General features: G+C 35.7%; 2 protein-coding genes across 2 annotated transcripts; both read left to right on the forward strand.

The window, feature by feature from the left end:
• Positions 1-1,099: 1,099 nt before the first annotated feature.
• On the forward strand, positions 1,100-5,667 carry LOC133283835 (inosine-5'-monophosphate dehydrogenase-like). The gene is made up of 4 exons (XM_061480747.1): positions 1,100-2,283; positions 3,051-3,230; positions 4,042-4,299; positions 5,097-5,667. Exons 1-4 carry the CDS (start codon positions 1,285-1,287, stop codon positions 5,166-5,168), a joined length of 1,509 nt encoding a protein of 502 aa, XP_061336731.1. The 5' UTR covers positions 1,100-1,284; the 3' UTR covers positions 5,169-5,667.
• Positions 5,668-7,675: 2,008 nt separating this feature from the next.
• Positions 7,676-9,670, forward strand: LOC133283839 (uncharacterized). Its single transcript, XM_061480751.1, has 2 exons — positions 7,676-7,811; positions 8,716-9,670. The coding sequence occupies exon 2, from the start codon at positions 8,805-8,807 to the stop codon at positions 9,453-9,455; it is 651 nt and encodes a 216-aa protein (XP_061336735.1). The 5' UTR covers positions 7,676-7,811; positions 8,716-8,804; the 3' UTR covers positions 9,456-9,670.
• Positions 9,671-13,479: the final 3,809 nt, after the last annotated feature.

Below are 13,479 nucleotides of genomic sequence, written 5' to 3' on the forward strand. Positions count from 1 at the left end.
CTTTACAAACCTCTCGTGTGCATCAACGTCATCCTCAAATAAATATCCGAACGGCAGGTCCGGAGCCTGATGCACATCAGCTTGGGGCTGAGAGGAGGAAGATCCATCATGTCGGCGCTTGCTCCTCCCTTCGGTATCCACCGCTTTCTTCTTCGAAAAACGTCTATCCTCCATGCAGTCACACTGTAAAACAAAATCAAAATAAAAAAGAAAATTCAGAAACAATATACAGGGTTAGGGTTAGGGTTTTTAATTGGCAACAAATCAGAATGCAATTTGAAAACAAAAATTCACAATACGCAAAGCAATAAATTAAAATGCAAACATGATTACATCAAAGTCAGAATGGATTTTATGTTGAATCAAAAATTCAAACGGAAAAAAAATTACATTTCTTGAATTTCAATCGGTAGAAGGAACCAATACCGTGCGCCAAGGATGATCCGAAAGTCTTGAAATGATCCAACAAATGTGCTCAGAGAATGGATGAAATCGCACTCCAGCAGCTCTCTACCCGGGTACCCCTTTGTGGGTTTTCCAAATGGGGGCTGCTGAGTTTTTAATAAACTCTATTCGCGCAATCTACCCTGGTATCCCCCTCCCTACCCGGGTAAATAATTCAATTTTTTTTTCCAGATTTAAGAACACTACCCGGGTATCCCCTACATACCCGGGTAGGGTTGATTTTTCAAAAAAAATCCAGGTATGGAGGGAGATACTCGGATAGGTTTCATGGTCAACGGTCAAACATGGACAGATTGGTGTTATGTTTTTTAGGAAAGTTAATTTTTTGAAATAATTTCTAATCGAAGACAATTTGATAAATATTTATTAATAAAGTACTACAATAATAAAAAAACCGATCATTAAATGTTCCTGGACAATTAAAATTTCCCACACCCATAGGAAGCCAATAGAGTTGCCCACTGGCTTGCTAATCTGTCCTTCTCTCAAGATTGGAATCTCCCTGCAAGATTTGATGAGTGTTTCTACACCCAGACTTATTAGTAGCTAACAGTGGTTTATTTTCCCTTATTTAAAAATAAAAACTGGTCTATATATCATTCAGTTTAGCCGGTCTATATATCATTCGGTTTAACTTATATCAGTTAAAAAACAAGCACTCTTCCCTGGTCTCACTATAGGCATGCATAGCATTATTATTTTTTACTAAGCCAAAAAATATTTTTTATTTCTATTTTGTTGTAAAAGAAAAACCCATAAACCGCGCAACCCTAGCTGAACCCTCTTCTCTTCTCCGGCAACCACCGCCACAGTAGCAGAATGGACTTCACTCCGCCGCCAATCGAGGACGGTTTCACGGCGGAGAAGCTCTTCAACCAGGGCTTCTCCTACACCTACGACGACGTCATCTTCCTCCCTCACTACATCGACTTCGCCGCCGACGCCGTCGACCTCTCCACCAACCTCACCCGAAACCTCCGCCTCTCCACCCCTCTCGTCGCCTCCCCCATGGACACCGTCTCTGAGGCGGCGATGGCCGTCTCCATGGCGGCCCTCGGCGGCATCGCCATCGTCCACTCTAACACCACTCCCTCCCGCCAAGCCTCCTGCGTCCGCGCCGCCAAGTCTCACCGCGTCCCTATTGTCTCTGACCCCGTATTCTGCTCGCCCTCTGCCGCCATCGAATCCGGCGAGAACTTCTCCGACTCGCCCTTCATCCTCGTAACCGAATCCGGCAACGCGAAGTCGAAGCTCCTCGGGTATGTCTCGAGGGCTGACTGGGCCAATCAAAACGACAAGGGCACTAGGGTTTCCGATTACATGGCGAAAGTGCCGGTGGCACTGACGTGGGACGCCGATTTGGCGCGAATTGAGGAGGAATTGAGAGAGAAGGAGGCGAATTCGGCGGCTTTGGTGAGGGATGGTGAGGTGGTGGATATGGTGATGAAGGAGGACGTTGAGAGGGTGAAAGGGTATCCGAGGTTGCCGGCGGTGGGGTCTGTAGGGGCGGACGGAGAGTGGATGGTGGGCGCGGCAATTGGGACGAGGGAGGAAGATAAGGAGAGGTTGGAGCATTTGGTGAAGGCTGGGGTGAATGTGGTGGTTTTGGATAGCTCACAGGGGAACTCTGTTTATCAATTGGATATGATAAAGTATGTGAAGAAGGTGTATCCTGAGTTGGATGTGATTGGTGGGAATGTGGTGACTATGTATCAGGCTGAGAATTTGATTCAAGCTGGTGTTGATGGGTTGAGGGTTGGTATGGGGTCTGGGTCTATTTGCACCACTCAAGAGGTCTGTGCAGTTGGGCGTGGTCAGGTATGATTGATTTCCCATTAATTGGTCTCTTGCTGATGGTCTCTTTTATCTTTGTTGCCTGTAGAATTTAATTTATAAACTATTTGTTGCCTGTAGAATTTAATTTATGAACTATTTGTTGCATTTGGCTTTGGATTGCGATGAGTTTTTGATAAATCCATGAGTTTTGAGCAGGCTTGAGTTTTAAGTATTAGCAATGGCTGTTGAGGGTTGGTTTAACTAGTAGGATTGAGATATTCGTTCTTGCCCGTGGCCCTTTTTTGAGAGTAGATTTGCAGTACTCTTGTGTATATACCCCAGTTCTAAAATTAGAAATAAATAATAAATGCAGTCAGGTGAGTCTTTTTTTCTAATTTTAGTGGGTGTAGCATTTTGGGGGTACTGAAAATTTATCCGTTCATTAAGGAGGTCTTCTATGATTACCACTGAAAGCACTTGATGGGGCTCGCATGGCATATCCTGACCTTGGAAGGGAACAACTTCTCCTTTCCCTAATCCTTTTTTAACAAAATATTAAAGGCCATAGATCAATGACCCTTATATGCGTAAAAATTTGAACTACTTTTTTCATTTGGCATTAGGTAGTGATGATTTTCTGACTTATTGGATACAAAAGTTTGTTTTGAGTAGCTTAAGTGTGTATAGACTTTTGATAGTGCATTCAAGTTTCAAGTGTTGTGGAATCTGACACCCATCCTTGTTCCTGCTAACAAATTCCAGCTTGTGCTCAATGCCTCAATTATTAATATAGAGTTTATGCTTTTCAGGCAACTGCTGTTTACAAGGTCTCATCCATTGCTTACAAAAGCGGTGTTCCTGTGATTGCTGATGGTGGCATCTCAAACTCTGGTCATATTGTCAAGGCTTTGTCATTGGGAGCATCTACTGTTATGATGGGAAGCTTCTTAGCCGGTAGCACTGAGGCTCCTGGGGCTTATGAATATCAGGTATGGAAGCCTGATAGATTCTTGTGAATTGTGATTGACTCGTTGTGTGTTTAAAGTTCATGCCTTGTATATGTTATCAGCATATTGGGTGTGAAGTGTTGTAAAGAAAACCTTTCTAGAAATAGAGAACAGGGGGAATCTTTTGAATTGTTATTGCTTCTTGATGCGTTAAAAAGTTTATGCTGTTTGTATGTTATTAGCATATATTTAATGTTGCAAAGAAAATCATTTTAGAAATAGAGAAAAGAGGAAGGATGTGCAATGCCTGTGGTTAAAGGTGAGTTAGTAATAGTGTGTTAAAAGGTGAAAACTTTATTGGTTAGAAATGGATGGAAAGTGGGAAGAGGATTAGAACTTTTTAACTTTTAATTTTTAGTGTGGATACTGATATAGTGGGAGAGTATTTTGCGAAACATCTTTACTATGTTTATTTATGGTACAATGTTGTTATTTGTAAGAAGTCTTTTTGTTGTACTAGAAGTGAAAGGGTTTCTTTTATTATTATTGGATTTGTCCATTTTAACAAATAGCTGGCCCTTTTACATGCTGTAAGTATGACAAATTATACAAAATAAAAACTTCTGATGTTTTTGTGGGATGCTTCTAGAAACAATATGTTGTTAGTGTGTCACATTTATGAAAATGTGCTTATATTTCTCACTCTTTTTGTAGTGGTTTCCTTTTCTTTCATGTCTTTTAGTTTCACTATTTTGTTAATGCCTCTTTCTTTGGTTGATTACTTATACATGCTCAAGCAATAATAAATTTGGTAATAATATGCATAATTACATAACTATTTTTTCTGCACCAGAATGGTCAACGTGTAAAAAAGTACAGGGGAATGGGTTCCCTAGAAGCTATGACCAAGGGGAGTGATGCAAGGTACTTGGGTGATACAGCAAAGCTAAAAATTGCACAGGGGGTTGTTGGAGCAGTTAAAGATAAAGGTTCTGTCTTGAAGTTTATACCATACACCTTGCAAGCAGTCAAGCAAGGGTTTCAAGATATCGGTGCCTCCTCCCTGCAGTCTGCTCATGACCTTCTAAGATCCAGGGTGACAAGGCTAGAGGTATGGTTGACCAGCACTTCCAGTTATTTATTTCTTACTCTGGTTATTAGCATTAACTGTCATGAAGCTGCATCATTTGCACAATCAAAATAGGTGATGCTGTTTGTTCACTGACTTCCCAATCTCCTATTGAACTTATCTATTAGCTTTGTTCATTTTTATTTATTTATTAATTTTCATGACTGATTAACTTCCCTTAGAAAAGGTAGGATATTAGTTTTCTGAAAAGAAAACCCTTGTTTTGTTTGATATTTCATTCTTAAACCAATAAAACAAGTAAAGGGGGTAAAAATATTACAGTAGTTAGTTAGTATTGATTTAAGATAATTTTACTTTCTGCTGGGAAGGATTAATCCAATGGAAGTTGGGACTAAAAAATGAATCTGTTTCTGATCCTAAAAGCATCTTGAATGAAAAACAGAGGAAAAGCACTGTTTCTTTTGTTAAAATTTCAAATTACTTGAATTGATTCAATTGATGGAAAAGCTTAAATATTATTGTGGGTTGTCCAAGGGGACTCTCCAATTTTATTTTATTCCGCAATATGCAACTTTGCTTGAGATTTCATTTAAATTACATTGGAGTAAACTGACCTCAAACGACTATCTCTTGTTATCAAATGATAGCAGTTTGGCCCCGGTAACAATAACTTTTTGGTTTATTTTTATGTAAAAAATGTCATTCAAGGATCAACTTTATGTCATACTCTTTCGAGGAAAAATTAATATTCTATTTTTCCATGACCAAATTGGGGTTTTACTTTATTATGTTCTTAATATTTGGTCTGCTCTGCGCAGGTCCGGACTGGAGCAGCACAGGTTGAAGGTGGAGTTCATGGGCTGGTTTCTTATGAAAAGAAATACTTTTGAAATATGAAAACATCCAAAATGATAAGCTGTGATAGAAACTAAACTATGGTTGCAGTTGAGTGTAAAAGAAGCTACCAAACTGTTATTGGGGCAGTCGCAATTTGCTGCAACTGATGCTGAGGGGAATTAAAGTTTATATGAATAGAACATCGGGGAAATTTTTTTCCCTGGGGTTCTGAAGGAAGACACCACTATGATTTCGTGGGAGTATTCTGGGTTGTTATTTTATAAATTGATCCTTTAGATTTTGGTTCTGTCAAATTTGTCCTAGACTTTCCTAAATACATTTTCATGGTTTTCTTTCTTATTAAGTTAATGTTGTTGTTAGCAGTTATTTCGTTAAAACTTTTGGTGGGGAACGATATAATGTGCTGTGATTTGTATATGCTGCAATAGTAATACTAACACTTCTGGAGAAAGAAATGCTGGGATAAAATTGATGATTGGATAACAAATTTGTATTTTCATATTTAGTTATGGTATGTCTTGATGAGAAATAAAGAGCGAGAAGCAAGTGGATAAGCGGCACAAACCTTTGTTTTGAAGTTTTTTTACTAATTTATTTTCAATTCAGCAGGGAATATGATCAGTGTGAATCCGTAGAGTAAATTATAACATGATCTAATTATGTTCCGTAAATTTGAAGAGTTGATTCCCATGCTTTAATGCAACAAAAATTGTTTGTGGTTTATACTCTGTTGCCAATTTTACTAGAAGTAAAATGTAAATTTATCATATTATATTTAAGTATGAGTTTGAACTTGATGTGAATTTATGGTTGCCCTCTTTAATAATTTTGTTTAAAAATTATCTTATTTTACAACAATCAAGCCATAATTTTTCTAGAATTTCTTTTATGTAAATTAATATTTTAACACCATTTGTTGTTAAAATTTGTTTGAAACATATCCTTTTAACAAGACTATCCGTCTCCTTTTTCTAAAGTATCTTAAAATTCTTTCGCTCTCAAAATGAGGATTATGAGATTCACATTTTTTCTTCTTCTTAAATGCAGTTCCTTCAAGTTATATTTATATATGTAATAAAGAGAGGAATGAAATAGAAAATGATAAAATAAAATAAAATAATTATATCATCGATTGAATATTTTATGATGGAATAGAATAAACTTTTTATTTTGTAATATGCGAAATTAATGAAATAGTAAAAAATAGGAAAATGTTCAAAAATTCTCATGTGGTTTGTTTCAAAATTATTTATCTCTGCATTTTTTTTTATCACTTATCTCTTTGTGAATTTTTTTTAATCAAGTCTATCTTTGACGCAGTTAAAACTGGACCAAGTGATTTAAAAAAAACACAATAAATGATAAAATATTATATAGCAAGGGTTAGTTTTAAAACGTTTCGTTTACAACAATGAACAAAAAAAAAAAAAAACTTAATAGGAGGAATATGTGGAAATGAACAAGTTAATCTGGTGTGGAAGGACAGATAAAGTTATCACAGGCCATTTCAAAACGATGTTATTTGAGATTTAAAAAAAAAAGTATATTCTGAAATTTTTACTTTCTTATTGTATAATGAATTTTACAAAAATCCCTTATATATATATTTTTAAGGGATAGGATATTGTAATAACTAATTAGTGTTACTATCAATGTTACTACGAATCAATTTCACCGTTAGATCGATTATGTTGATCCAACGGTTATATTTATTTTTATCTTTGTACGATTATTATTTTTCATATTTAATACTTTATATTTATAGTTATGATTTTCTATATTTAATACTTTCACATTAAATATGAAAAATCATAACTATACAAAGATGAAAATAAATAAAATCGTTGGATCAACATAATCGATATAACAATAAAATTGATTGGTAGTAACATTGATAGTAACACTAATTAGTTGTTAAAATATCCTATCCCTTTTTGTAAATCACAAAATTATATTGCTTTGAATTTGCAATAGATAATTTTATGTCTGTTGCTAGAAAAACATTAATCTCGTATGGGGAGAGATTTTTTTGACTTCGGGGTAACACTTCGGAGCAGCATTATTGTCACTATTATGCATTATGCAAATATGACATATCTTATCTATGTTTCTTAGGCTAACACTTCGGAGCAGCATTATTGTCACTATTACTTATAGCTACAGCCTACACAGCCAGCAATTCCATATTACTAAGTTTTCATTCTATACATTTATAAGTTTTCATTCCTATCATGTTTTTATCACTAATTAATAATTTTATACAGTTTCATTTTGATAAAGTGCATGCATGCACCTTTAATGCAAATATTTAAATATTTGATTTGTATTAAAAGGAAACTATGTTTGAAGATCAAGGGTAAAATCTATCTACTTCTAAAATTTGGATTTTATTTTTCAGTTAATAATTTTAAAGTATGAATTATTTATTTTCTGCGTGTATAATAATCTGGTAATACATAAATAGTTGACGCAAAGGTTGGTGGGTCGGGCAGATTTAAAAACCCGGTCCAGTCCAAAATATGACCCACCCACATTCCAACTACGTTTTTCACTGAATTCTTGGACTGAAACTGGAACCTAATCTCACTCACCCATAACAAAATTCCGAACCAAACCCTTGGCACCATTTCTGTCCGATTTTAAAGCTTGCATTACGAGGTCTGAAATCGATTAAGGTAAGAATTTGAGTCTCTCCTGTTCTTCATTCTGCTCAATGATTTTAAGATTTATTCTTTCTGGGCAGTCATAAATTTGAGAAAAGAATTTTGGGTTTTTGTCAAAAATGTTAATTTTTATTTTTATTTTTTTTGGTATTTGATTTTGGGGTTGAATGATGTTTTGTTTTGCCTGTTGCTGCAAACAAGATTAAAAAGTATTTTTTTTTAATCTTGGATTTGGTATAGCTGTCTCTGCAAGTGGTTCCCTTGGAATGATGATTTGATGTTTTCGAAGTTTAATGTTCTGTTTCAGTGGCAAAACTCTTGAAATTTTATTTATTTATTTATTCTTTGTATTATTCTATTAACTTCTTGTTTGAGTTTCATAACTTGGTGTACATGTCGTACATTTTATTTTTGGTATTAGAACTTATTTTTGGTCTGAGAACTTATTTTTGGTGTGCCTGTTCATTGTTGTGGGGGTATGATGAAGGATGCATGGAAGTGTTGACTTTTGCTTGGCTTATATAAGGTTTGGCAGTTATGCTTAGGGGATTAATTTGTTGTGTAATTTGTGGTTTCATGCGTTTTCTATCTGTTCCTCATTCTTATATTTCCATTTTGTTAAGCTTTTGACTTCAAGTGGGTTCTAAATTCTTCAAGAACTGTTTATTTCTATGAAATCATCCATGACATGAGAATATGCAGTGTTGGGTCCATCTTTCTTTCAAATTTAGTAATTTACTTTAAACACCATGCAATTTTCAGGACTCTTGCACAACTTTTTCCTTCCGATTCTGTGATTGTAGCTGGTTTTCTAATGATGTTAGTTGAAAGTTTGATTCATATAAGATGAACAATATTTCAACAAGCTTTGGATGATGATATTTAAACAAAATGTTCTGTTTTGTTCTGGTTTCAGGATATTTATTTACTGGAATAGGAGTTTACAATGTGTGTTATACTGGGCTGATTTTCCATTCTGAGATATAGCAACCTTACACACCAAGAATGAACTTGCTTTTAAGAATAAGGCATTATTTACCGAATGGTTTATATAGACAACCTTTTCATCGAACTGTGGTAGGGCTTAATGCTAGTAATGTTAAAGTATTTTCAAGAAATCTTGGTCAAGCTGCAAGGAAAGAGGAGGAGGAGGATGTCGAGGAAGTGGAAATCGACCAAAGAAGTCTCCCAGCTGATTTTGACCCTGCAACATTTGATCCTACTGAGCATCATAGCCCCCCATCAGAAAGAGTTTTCAGGCTTGTTGATGAAATGGCATCTCTTACGCTAGCCGAAGCTGCCGAATTGGGTCTCATTCTGATGAAGAAAATGGGGATTAAGGAGTTGCCTAACGTGGGGTTTATGAAACCCGGAGCTGCGAGTTTGGCCGGAATGGCAACAAAAGCACCAGCAGCAGCCAAGGAGGAGCAAAAGCCAGAAAAAACTGTATTTGAATTGAAACTGGAGTCCTATGAAGCGGCTTCGAAAATTAAAGTCATCAAGGAGGTTCGCGGTTTTACTGATTTAGGTTTGAAGGAGGCAAAGGATTTGGTCGAAAAAACACCTTCTATTATTAAGAAAGGTGTTTCAAAGGAAGAAGGAGAACAGATAATAGAGAAAATGAAAGCTCTTGGTGCAAAAGTTGTTTTGGAATGAAGTGATGTATGTTGTTTCTTGGAAAGATGTTTCTTCCAGTATTCAAAATTTTTACAAGTTACCTGAAATTTTGAAAATTTCATGTTGTTGGCCAAGGATACTACAAATTTTGCTGGTGTTGTGTTTCATGTTGTGCTCATTTTTTAGCATAAACTGAAAATTTGATTTTTTGCAGCTATGAAACATTATCCTTCATGTCCTTCTATATGTAATAAAAGTAGTATTGCTAGTTCTGATATTCATTTGCATACATATTCAGTAACATTACTAACTACAAGCAAATTAGTGTTTTCTAGAACTTTTTCTTTTATCATTTGAATTTTGGTGCACTTAAAGCTTCTCCTTTGTGACCGAGAGGTCATGGTTACTCGTTATGAATCCAAGAAATAGCCTTCGTGCAAAGATACAAGAATAAGGCTACCTATAGGTATACGGATTTTCTTCACTTCTATTGAGCCAGTGAACCTTCATGCTATAGGACCTTACAAGAGAAGCATCAACCAAGGGAACGATCACCACTTTTTGAATGGGTAAAGTGTCGAGCTCTAGCATTGGTTTTTCTCTTGATTGGTAACTCTTAACTCAAGAGTAATAACTGAAAATTGAAAGTGAGCTCTTGCATTAATATTATTTCTTGGTGACAAAAATAACATGATTTCAGCTTCTTTGTTATTATAGAAGATTCTGACATATGGTTGTAATGTAGTATGGAAAGCATAAATTACATCGTAATATTATGCCTGCAAGTTTGAAAGAGATATTATATTAAATAAGAGTTTTTTTTTTAAAAAAGAACTTTTGCATTCTATCAACCAGATTTACGTATTATTAAAGGGAAAAAAGTTTTCGATGTTACTTTAGATAACTTTATCTAATGTTCATTGAAACGACGTTGTTTTGGGGTTGAAAAATTAAAAAATTAGAGTGATAAAGACTATTATAACCCTGAAATAAATTAAAATTACAAAAATACCATGATTTCCGTCCCAAAACGACGTCGTTTTGATGAACATTAGATAAAGTTATCTAAAGTAACATCAGAAAAAACAAACCCTATTAAAAAATACTAAATGATAAGAATTTGTCTTCGCAAAACAATTAACAAAAAGAAAAACACCAGCACCATCACTTTGACTTTTTGACCACTGAAGTCCTTCTTTAATAATTAATTACCAAATTGAATTGTAAACTATTTCAAAAATTTAACTTCTCCAAAAATACATAACATCAATCTGTTCCTGTTTGACCGTTGACCATTAAGCCTACCGGATATCTCCTTTCTACCGGGGTATTTTTTAAAAATTTTACCCTATTCGAGTAGTCAAAGAGATACTCTGATATATTTCAAAAAACTGGAAAAATGCTTGAATTATTTACCGATATAAGAAGGGGATTATCCGGATAAATTTCGTTATCCCTCTTCTGCATCTTCTCAATCAATCTTGTACCTTCCGCTGTCGCTGTCTGGCTCACATTATCCGCCTCTGGCACCAAGCATGTATGAGTATCCGTATTCATATTTCAGGGGTAGAGAGGATGATAATCTGTACAGATCCTAGAGCTGCTGGGGATCATATTTTGTATAGTGTCTGTCACTGTTTCTGAATCAAGTGTATTTTGAATGTCTGTTTTTCATGCTTCTAGTGTATGTGTATTATGTATATGTATGCATATTATCATAATTCAATCCAGGGTTGAACACTATATTTTTGAGATCATAAAACCAAATACATTACCCTTTCATCACACTAAACAATACTATGTTGTTTTAGTGAAAATTTATAGACTTTTCAGTCATGTCAAATGCTTATTCTTCTGAATTTTTTTTTTCTCTTTTCATGCTCTTTTATCAGGGGGTAGTTATATTCCATGATGTGTTTGACAACGAATACAATGTTGGTGGTGCTCAAATCAAAGTAGAAGGTCTATATATATGGCCTTTTAGACAGCTTCGACTGGTAGACAACATGTGAACACCAGTACAATGTTAAGTTTATGTGATACCTTAGTTCATTCAGATTCCATGCATGCCCCTACGTTATTCTTATGGGACTTGTGGCCGGAAACAAAAGACTCCCTGCTCTTTTTTTGAGTTCCACCCATTTGCGAATGTATATGGCCGGAAGCAATTTTGGGTGAAATTTACGCGGTAGCTCCCTTCCTACCCAGGTAAATAATTCAAGTATTTTTTTAGTTTTTTGAAATATATCAGGTATTTCCTTGATTATTTGAGTAGCGTAAAATTTTCAAAAAATATCCGAGTAAAGAGGAGGATACCCGGGTAGACTTAATGGTCATCGGTCAAACATAGACAAATTAGTGTTATGCTTTTTGGAGAGGTTAAATTTTTGAAATAGTTTATAATCAAAATTAATTTGATAATTAATTATTAAAGAAGGGCTACAGTGGTCAAAAAGCCCCATCACTTCTATTCCAAAGTTAGCAAACTAACAAAAAGAAAAAAAATTGCCAATTAATTTCGCTTTTTAACCTTGTTTTTTCTCTATCCACTCATGCTTTTATTCAGCATACGTGATACTTTTTTGTAAAACAAAAATTCTTAGAAAATAGCATTTCTGTTTGTAATCAAGTTTTAAGACAAGCAGATCTGTTACCAAAAAAGAAAATAAAAAAAGACAAGCATATCTTGTGTGTTAATTTATCGGAAATGGATGCTCTTATGTCTAATTTAACATGATCGTATCATGTGGGAAGATCTTAACCATTAATAATTAAATCAACGGTGATGATTGTGTAACTTCTTATCTTTAAATTTTTTCTCTCTCCTCTTTTATCACCATTAACCCACCCTATATAGTTATGATTACCCCACATGACATGATCATGTTAATTAACACGTGAAAGGATCGACTCCCTAATTTATCTTATCAAATTCATGATGGCACCAACCTTTGTCCATATTAACGTCCACCCCAAGTTTAGTTACTATGTCTGTCACCAGGCAAGTGGCCAAAAAACAAAGCAATTTAGCAAATGACATCGTTTTTATTAACCCTCTCATTTAACAGAAAACGTTACAGGGGTGCAATATCTTACGGAGGCGTTTGGTTGAGGGAAATTTTTTATGAGTAATAGAGAAATGAGATTAGTGGGGAAATGGTTGGAAAATAGGTTTGGTAGGAAAATGTAAAAAAAGTTATTTGGTAGGGAAAAATTTTAATGGAGAAATTAGGTAACTTTTGTAAAGTCTATATTTGGATTTTGGTAAAATATAGATGGGTAAAAATGTGTTATGACAAAAATACTCTTATTTTTTAAAAAAGTTGGATCAGCCTTGCTACCCATATACCCGTAGATTGCTAAATCATTTTCCAACGTCCATATGCAAAAAGTGTTTGTTTCCAACGTCCATCTGTAGAAAAAAGGACAAATCTGTGTCTTTGGAAATGATGTGTCGAGGTTTCCGGTGAGCAACCATCACCCATCCATTACTGATGACGAGATTGATACTTGTTGCAGCTGCAGTTGTATTTTAAATCTAAGCCACCAGAGGCAAACAAACCATAGCTTGCCTCTACAGCCAATGGCACAGCAGCACCTGGTGTTCCACCAAGGCCTATGCCCCTACCACCCCAAGCTCCACCACCACCACCTCCTCCTCCCCAAGGGCTACCTCCTGGTGCATCTCCTCCAATGCTAGGATCATTGCCGCCTCCACCTCCTATGGCAGCAAATGGTCCTAGACCTGCACCTCCTGGTGGAATGCCATCTCTCCCACCCCCACCACTTGTTGGCAGCGGCTCAACGACTGGTTTCAATATGGGTACTAGGCCTCCATCAATGCCACCTCCACAAGGTTTTCCACTCCAACAAATGCAAAGCCAGGGTGTCCGTATGCCTCCTCCACCCCCTAAGAGAGGGTACGCTGGTCTTTGGGTTGAATTGCAAGGTGGGGAAACAGGTTGCTTTTCAGCAATACCACTTCCTCAAAGGGATTCTTTAGCCAGCTATATCCATGAAAATAGACATGCTTCCTGGTTTGGTAGGAAAGTCATTTAGGTAG

This window comes from Gastrolobium bilobum, unplaced genomic scaffold (assembly GCF_033153095.1).
Source record: "Gastrolobium bilobum isolate Gb01-03AN ecotype WA unplaced genomic scaffold, APGP_CSIRO_Gbil_v1 utg15969, whole genome shotgun sequence".
Classification (NCBI taxonomy): Eukaryota; Viridiplantae; Streptophyta; class Magnoliopsida; order Fabales; family Fabaceae; genus Gastrolobium; species Gastrolobium bilobum.